The sequence below is a fragment of the Borostomias antarcticus genome (genome assembly GCF_949987555.1).
Source record: "Borostomias antarcticus genome assembly, chromosome: 2".
NCBI lineage: Eukaryota > Metazoa > Chordata > Actinopteri > Stomiiformes > Stomiidae > Borostomias > Borostomias antarcticus.
This window is the reverse complement of record NC_140235.1, coordinates 37,025,776-37,034,680: the sequence shown is the minus strand read 5'-3', so window position 1 is coordinate 37,034,680 and position 8,905 is coordinate 37,025,776. Positions and strand designations below refer to the sequence as shown.

At 48.3% G+C, this 8,905-nt stretch overlaps 1 protein-coding gene across 1 annotated transcript in view; it reads right to left on the bottom strand.

The window, feature by feature from the left end:
* Nucleotides 1-8,607, bottom strand: part of pitpnm2 (phosphatidylinositol transfer protein, membrane-associated 2) — a gene marked incomplete at both ends in the record, with an annotated part of 27,323 nt that extends 18,716 nt beyond the window's left edge. Inside the window, 1 exon segment of the mRNA XM_084449698.1 lies at nucleotides 8,530-8,607. Within this exon segment, the coding sequence (XP_084305824.1) occupies nucleotides 8,530-8,607 (78 nt within the window).
* Between the last annotated feature and the right edge of the window lie 298 nt (nucleotides 8,608-8,905).

The following is an 8,905-nucleotide window of genomic DNA, read 5'->3' as shown; positions in this document are numbered from 1 at the left end:
GAGTTAAGGGCCTTAAACGAGCCCCCCCCCCCCCCCCCCGGGCGCATCTGCAGACCCCACCAGGGGACCAGCAAGCTGCTGCCAAGAAGCAGATGAAACTCTTGAGTGCATCACATGCCCACAGACACGCACGCACACACACACACACACACGCACACACGCACTCACACTCTCAGCTCTGGTGTGTAGATCATGGCGGAGGAACGTCAGGCAGTGAACGAGGGGACCCAGTGGGACAGAGTTGAGACACTTCATAAACATAGTGAACAATAAATATAGAGCTCAGCCCACTGGAACTTCCTGTTCAGACCTCAACTATGAGCGGACCAACTCAAAACTTCAGCTTGTATTCTGTAGTCCTCTACACTACACTGATGCTGTACCTTCTACATCTGCATCTGCCATCAACACACACACACACACACACACACATACACATACACACACACACACACACACACACACACACACACAGACACATTCACTCAATGACTGTGAGTCAGAGTGTCTGCATCTGCTCATAGTACCAGAGCAGCAGGGTGGTACTTCATTAGAGTGCTGACAGATGACATCATTTGAATTGCACACACACACACACACACACACACACAAACAAACACACGCACATATAGTACACACACACACACACACACACATAGAGACACGCACGCACCCACACATACATTGTACCAAGAAGAGGAGAGCAAAAAACACAACATGATATAGAAAAGACCATTTCTGGGACTGGGAGTTTCGTATGGAGAGGAGCACTTCTCACTCTGACCAAGGACAAACAAGCTGAATAGAACGAGGGGAAGGAGAGTGAATAAAAATACTGAGAGCATCAGCCAGCCAGTCAGCCAGCCAGTCAGCCAGCCAGTCAGTCAGCCAGTCAGCCAGCCAGTCAGTCAGTCAGTCAGCCAGTCAGTCAGCCAGTCAGTCAGTCAGTCAGCCAGTCAGTCAGTCAGTCAGTCAGTCAGTCAGTCAGTCAGCCAGCCAGTCAGTCAGTCAGCCAGTCAGTCAGTCAGTCAGTCAGTCAGTCAGCCAGCCAGCCAGCCAGCCAGCCAGCCAGTCATTCAGTCAGCCAGTCAGCCAGTCAGTCAGTCAGTCAGTCAGTCAGTCAGCCAGCCAGCCAGCCAGTCAGTCAGTCAGTCAGCCAGTCAGTCAGTCAGTCAGTCAGTCAGCCAGCCAGCCAGCCATGCAAGACGGTTCCTTTTTAATGACTGAAGAAAGTCCAATTACCGAAATGTTGCACAATTAATGTGTGCAGGAGCCTTTTTCTGTTAACACTTTCAAAGGAAAATGGTTAGAGAGAGAGACAGAAAGAAAGAAAGAAAGAAAGAAAGAAAGAAAGAAAGAAAGAAAGAAAGAAAGAAAGAAAGAAAGGAAAAAAGAAAGAAAGAAAGAAAGAGAGGGAAAAAGAAAGGAAAAAAGAAAGAAAGAAAGAAAGAAAGAAAGAAAGAAAGAAAGAAAAGAAAGAAAGAAAGAAAGAAAGAAAGAAAGAAAGAAAGAAAGAAAGAAAGAAAGAAAGAAAGAAAGAAAGAAAGAAAGAAAGAAAGAAAAAAAGAAGAAATGAAAGACAGAAATAAATAGTGAAGCAATCTCTACAACTAGCTCAGAGGCCAGTCTATGGGGACGTCAGAGGAATTCTAATGCTTTGCTAAGGGTGTCATTTCTGCTGGGCTGAGGCAGCCCTGAATAATTCATATAATACTGCAAGGTTAGTATAAAACAGGGGTGAACCAACTCCAGTCCTCTAGACCTCCACAACTTTTCATAATGTATGTGATTTTCCAATCTTAGTTCTAGAGAAAGGAACACAATGTTTAGGTTTCCACTGCCTGCACAACTCTTCTTTGGCCAACTTGATTTACAGTAGCTTCCTCCAGCTATACAAACACACCCACACACTCACATACACACACACACACACAGACGCATGCACACACACACACCCACAACCTCTAGTCCAGGATATAACAAAATCAGCAGCATAATGCTGTCATGGCAACGCTGGCTGCATCATCATGACTTCTTCCTCCGTGTTTCCCTCTCTCTCTCTCTCTCTCTCTCTCTCTCTCTCTCTCTCTCTATCTCTCTCTCTATCTCTCTGTCTCTCTCTCTCTCTTTCTATCTCTCACTCTCTCTCTCTCTCTCTCTCTCTCTCTCTGTCTCTCTATCTCTCTATCTCTATCTCTCTCTTTCTATCTCTCACTCTCTCTCTGTCTCTCTATCTCTCTCTCTCTCTCTCTCTCTCTCTCTCTCACTCTCTCATCACCTCTTGTATCACAGCTTTCAGGCTGCAGACGGCTCAAAGACTGCTTTATAGCTTGGACCTGCCTTGGCTGGACACTGCTTGGGTGCTGCAGAGGACCGCTGGATGGCTGGACTACGATAAACATCTGTTTCTGCTCCAACCCCAGTCTGTGGATTTAACTGGTCTCACTCCCTTCTACCAGTCGATGTTGCAGACCTGGCAGGTTTGTAGTTTTTGTCGCAGAGCTGTGCTGACTCCTGGGATGTGGCTCTTTGAGGAGTTCCTGTTCGGGAACTGTTTGATCACATCTCAGGTTCTGTCTTCTGTCCAGACAAATCCAGACTGAGAGAGGCTGGGTGCGTCAAGCTTGGTCATCTGATGAAGACGTCTGTCCAGCAGCTCGCTGACCTGCTGAACATCAGGTCCTACAGTCTGCTGCTCAGGCTGGTGGAGGAGGTCTGTGCTTCCCTGCCAGAAGCCCTCAGAGCGTTTGCCGAAGACTGTACTATATCTGACCAATGGGATGATGAATATGTTCTTCCTTCTCTGGCTGTCTCTCCTGCTGTGGGGCAGTGGCAGGAAGAGGACAACGCCCTGCTCTCTCTGAAGATACAGAGTTGGGGGACTTTGAGACGGTGGGGAAAAAGGCGGTTTGTTGCATAAGTGTGAAGGTTTCAAACTTACGCTCTCTGGCAGGGTTGAAGGTTTTGAGGTGGACTGAGTTTTTTGACATGGGATCATCTCCGAGGGGCTGTTGGCGGTCCCTGTACAAACCCCCCGTTGACAAACGGACAGGTGACCTCCAATGGAGGATCGTACATGGGGCCATAGCTACGAATAGATATCTGGTGCACCTCAATCCTGGCACAGGGGCCAGGAGCTGAACAATAAGTGAACCTTCCCAAAGAGTCCCCTCTTACCCGATCTTTTACAATGTACAGACTAAGGCTTAGTAATAGCTCCTTTCCATTCCTGTTACAAGTTACAATGTCAAAGTTGTTTCTAGGAGCCGGGTGTACTGCAGGTGACCAGTAGGAGCATGCTGGGTGATAAAACTGTTTCCTTGCAAGCTGGTCACATGCTGGTCAGATAAAGAATTAATATCCCCACAGATGATTATATTCCCTGTCCCTGGTAATGGCATATGTCTGACTCAATGCAGGGGGATATATCACCAGAGAGATATGAGGACTCAGAAGGGGGGAAGCAGCACATAAATACCGTATATATCCTTCTCTGTAGGGATAAGATCTCTTTTTATTTTCAGCCAAATATATATTTTTCTCACTCTGAGGACTTTTAGTGAGGTTTGTTAACTGGATTTGTACGAAATAATGACTTCCCCCGAGTCTCTGCCTACATATTTACACTATCTTCTGTAGTCCCTCTCTCTCTCTCTCTCTCTCTTTCCATCTCTCTGTCTATAGTCTCTCTCTTTCTCCATCTCTCTGTCTGTAGTCTCGCTCTCCATCTCTCTGTCTGTAGTCTCTCTCTCCATATCTCTGTCTGTAGTCTCGCTCTCCATCTCTCTGTCTGTAGTCTCTCTCTCCATATCTCTGTCTGTAGTTTCTCTCTCTCTGTCTGTAGTCTCTCTCTCCATCTCTGTCTGTAGTCTCTCTCTCTCCATGTCTGTCTGTAGTGTCTCTCCCTCTCCATGTCTGTCTGTAGTCTCTCTCTCTCCATGTCTGTCTGTAGTGTCTCTCTCTCTCCATGTCTGTCTGTAGGCTCTCTCTCTCTCCATGTCTGTCTGTAGTCTCTCTCTCTCTCCATGTCTATCTGTAGTCTCTCTCTCTCTCTCTCCATGTCTGTCTGTAGTCTCTCTCTCTCTCTCTCTCTCTCTCTCTCTCTCTCTCCATGTCTGTCTGTAGTGTCTCTCTCTCTCCATGTCTGTCTGTAGTGTCTCTCTCTCTCCATGTCTGTCTGTAGTGTCTCTCTCTCTCCATGTCTGTCTGTAGTGTCTCTCTCTCTCCATGTCTATCTGTAGTCTCTCTCTCTCTCTCTCTCTCTCTCCATGTCTGTCTGTAGGCTCTCTCTGTGGACAGAGTTGACACAGCCTGTCTTCTCTAGGTAGCCAGGTCTGCTTGTGTCAGCCAGTCTCTCTGGACAGGCTGTGATCACTGAGTCTGTACTGTACATACAGTAGTTCATGTCTTTCTCAGTTTCTCCTCAGTCACGACACTCAGACAGTTTGCCACCGTGTGCCGTCTGTTTAGAGCCAAATAGCACTGTTTAGAGTTCAGGTGGTAGTTTTTTTTTCTCTTTCTCTCTCCATGTCTGTCTGTAGTCTCCCTCTCTCTCTCTCTCGCTCTCTCTCTCTCTCTCTCTCTCCATGTCTGTCTGTAGTCTCTCTCTCTCTCTCTCTCTCCATGTCGGTCTGTAGTCTCTCTCTTTCTCTCTCTCCATGTCTGTCTGTAGTCTCTGTCTGTCTCCATGTCTGTCTGCAGTCTCTCCCTCTTTCTCTCTCTCCATGTCTGTCTGTAGTCTCTCTCTCTCCATTTCTGTCTGTAGTCTCTCTCTCTCCAGGTCTGTCTGTAGTCTCTCTCTCTCTCTCTCTCCATTTCTGTCTGTAGTCTCCCTCTCTTTCTCTCTCCATGTCTGTCTGTAGTCTCTCTCTCTCCACGTCTGTCTGTAGTCTCTCTCTCTCTCTCTCTCTCCATGTCTGTCTGTAGTCTCTCTCTCTTTCTCTCTCTCTCTCCACATCTGTCTATAGTCCCTCTCTCTCTCTCTCTCTCTCTCTCTCTCTCTCTCTCCATGTCTGGGGACAGCTGCCCTTTTTGTTCGCAGCCTGAAACATTGCAGCATCTTTTCATTCAGTGTCTCCGACTGTTCAGTTTGTTCAGTCAGCTGCAGGTTTGGTTTCAGGGTTTGGGGGAGCGTGTTTCTTTTTGTCTTTTCGTTTATAGCCCACGCTGTAAGTAAGAGGTCGGTGCATACCTTCATTTTCTGTCAGGGCTGGTGAAACTAGCCATTTGGAAAACCGTGAGGAACCGTGTGAGGGGTGGGGGGGGGGGGGGGGGGGCTCAGAGGAGGTGGTCCTGATGCTAAAGGCGCTGCTGGAGCTAGACTCAGGGGGGAGTTTGACTGGCAGACTAACTGACAGGGAACATAGAGGGGTTTATGCGGATCTGGGGGATGCAGGGGGTCCTTTGTTCTGTGAGGGAGAACTCTTTGGTTCTCGGGTTCTGATGTGGGTTTTGTCTTGTTGTTGGGGGTTATTTGCATGACTGTATTTTTAACTTGTGACAAAAGAAAAATGGGGTGAACATGCCTGACTTTGGAAATAAAGGTCTATTTTTAAATTCAAGGTCTCCAGGTCTGTCTGTAGTCTCTCTCTGTCTCCAGGTCTGTCTGTAGTCTCTCTCTGTCTCCAGGTCTGTCTGTAGTCTCTCTCTGTCTCCAGGTCTGTCTGTAGTCTCTCTCTCTCCAGGTCTGTCTGTAGTCTCTCTCTCTCCAGGTCTGTCTGTAGTCTCTCTCTCTCTCCAGGTCTGTCTGTAGTCTCTCTCTGTCTCCAGGTCTGTCTGTAGTCTCTCTCTGTCTCCAGGTCTGTCTGTAGTCTCTCTCTCTCTCCAGGTCTGTCTGTAGTCTCTCTCTCTCTTTCTCCAGGTCTGTCTGTAGTCTCTCTCTCTCTCCAGGTCTGTCTGTAGTCTCTCTCTCTCTCTCTCCAGGTCTGTCTGTAGTCTCTCTCTCTCTCTCTCTCCAGGTCTGTCTGTAGTCTCTCTCTCTCTCTGTCTCCAGGTCTGTCTGTAGTCTCTCTCTCTCTCTGTCTTCAGGTCTGTCTGTAGTCTCTCTCTCTCTCTCCAGGTCTGTCTGTAGTCTCTCTCTCTCTCTCTCTCCAGGTCTGTCTGTAGTCTCTCTCTCTCTCTCTCTCCAGGTCTGTCTGTAGTCTCTCTCTCTCTCTCTCTCCAGGTCTGTCTGTAGTCTCTCTCTCTCTCTCTCTCCAGGTCTGTCTGTAGTCTCTCTCTGTCTCCAGGTCTGTCTGTAGTCTCTCTCTGTCTCCAGGTCTGTCTGTAGTCTCTCTCTCTCTCTCCAGGTCTGTAGTCTCTCTCTGTCTCCAGGTCTGTCTGTAGTCTCTCTCTCTCTCTGTCTTCAGGTCTGTCTGTAGTCTCTCTCTCTCTCTCCAGGTCTGTAGTCTCTCTCTTGCACTGCAAACAAATTATGGCAGCTACTGCCACACTGTTGCTGATGTCACTGGTTACCATGGCAGCCGGAGCGGAGCTGTGACGCGGCAGTCGAGGTGGAGGGGGGGGGTCTGCTGTATGCCCAGCACTAACATTACACACACACACACACACACACACATACACACACACTACATACAAGCACACACACACGCACACTACATACACACCACACACGCACAGCACTGTATACACACACTACAGTACATAAACACTACACTGCACTGTATACACACACACACACACACACACACACACAGCACTAAATACAGACACACACACACACACTACATAGACACACAGCACTTACACATTACAATAAATACACAGTACACGGCACTGTATACACACACACACTACATACACACCACACAGCACTTACACACACTACATACACACCACACAGCACTTACACACACTACATACACACCACACAGCTCTTACTAGGACTGGGTATCGGCAAGGACCTCTCGATACGATACATATCACGTAACATTGCGATACGATACAATACATATTGCGATACATTGCCATACTCTACATAATTTACTGAAAAATGTAAAATACCGATGAAACTACAACTCCCTCCCCCGCTCCCTGGAGGTGACCCTGAGGGCGGAGGGAATGTGAGGACATTTTAAATCCATTTAAAACATGAATTATGTATCTATGACTGAATTACATCCTTCATTTTATATGTCTATTCCCTGTCCTGTTCTGTATATTTTCCTTGTGTAAAAGAAATACTAGTACTAACATGCACACACACACACACACACATAAATCCATTCAAATGCCAAAACTACCGCTAACAGCTCTAACATCACTAACATCTCTACTCTGCCACAAAGATGGCTCGTGTTTCCAACTGTGTCAGAGACTGTGTGTGTGTGTGTGCTCGTGTGTGTGTGTGTTAGCGTGTGTGCACGCGTGTTTCTGAACGAGGGTGAACCCGCAGCGACCAGGCGTATCGTATCTTCTTACTCTAACATGTCCTGATCGTGCTCTCTGCTGTACGTCAACAAGCCTGGAGAGGCGCTGAGCGTTCAGGAGCGTTCAGGAGCGTTCAGGAGTGTTCAGGAGGCGGGGGGGCAGAAATACCGCTGGCGTTGACGAACCCCAAGGACACACCTGTGCCCCCTGACCCCATAACTCTGCCTCGTCACCCTGGACAGGCACTGTCCAACCCAGTAACACGCCCAGGCCACCTGCCTACATCGTTACTACGGCTACTTCTACTTAATCTTCACCTCCGAACAGGAAGGAACTGATTCATCATCCTCCTGAGCCGTTTGTTTACGACATCAAAGGTCTCCAGGTGACCCAATCAACCCTAATCCCCTGCGGATTACTTCCTGGGAGATTGCGTCATTCTGTCTGAGCTGGGAGAACCTAGGTGGCACCTACAGCATGGTCGCGTGGGCAACATTAAATAGGAGTGTGTTTGGGTGTCTTAATAGCCAGCTGGCTTGACGCGGTTCACATTAACCTTTGACCCTGAACCTTGTCTGCACCAGCGCACAAGCGCCCTTTACACCCACCCGAGCCATAGTGCTGACCTCAGAGGTCGACACCTGATCTGGGTCCCGCAGCCCTGCTGGTCGTCTGCCCGTCACTGACCCCTGACCTGACCAGGGACCAGTTACAGTATATCCAGCTATATTCTTATCACCTCCCAACTAACAGACACGGGTTCAACCAACATGTCTCCATGTTATCTCAACATCTTCCTGTCCGCATGGCTAAGCCTTTATAGTATAAATGTGAAAAAACAATTTGGGATAAAAATAAATATTGACGACGGTGTAATCCCCACCAACATACACTGCAAGATGTGTTGCATGACTTTAAAAGTGGGAAAAGAAAAAAAAAAAGTGAGAATTTTTTTCGCAAGAACACATAACTAAGTTCAGTAAACTCATTTGAAATGCATTCAAGAATAAAAAGTAGAACAAAAACTAAGAACCAAAAATGAAGGAAGTATGTTTCTAAGTTAACAGGGCGTGGTATTCTACAGTGCATTCAATGCATGCGGTCATCCTGTGCGTACGAGTGCGGCGCTCCGAGCTCCGGTACCAGTCGCTCGCCACTCACCTGGATCATGTAGAGCTGAGCGATGCGGTACTCGTCCACGCTCATGGGCATCGGGATACGGTACTCCTTAATCAGCATGGCGTGGCAGGGCGGGGGCGGGGCCGGCGGTGTGTGTGCGTGTGTTTGGGGGGGGTGGGGTGGTGGGTTGGACCGCTCTACCCAAGCAGCAGCAGCATCACACGACCAGGGGGGAGGTCATCGTCATCGACGCTCAGACCTGGCAGGGGGTAGAGAACACACACACACACACACACATACACATGAGTGGGGAAGACATATACGCGCGCGCATACACACAAACACATGCGTGCACACCCGGTGACACATGCGCATGCACGTGAGCACGCACGCACACACACACTCATAAATGACGCAG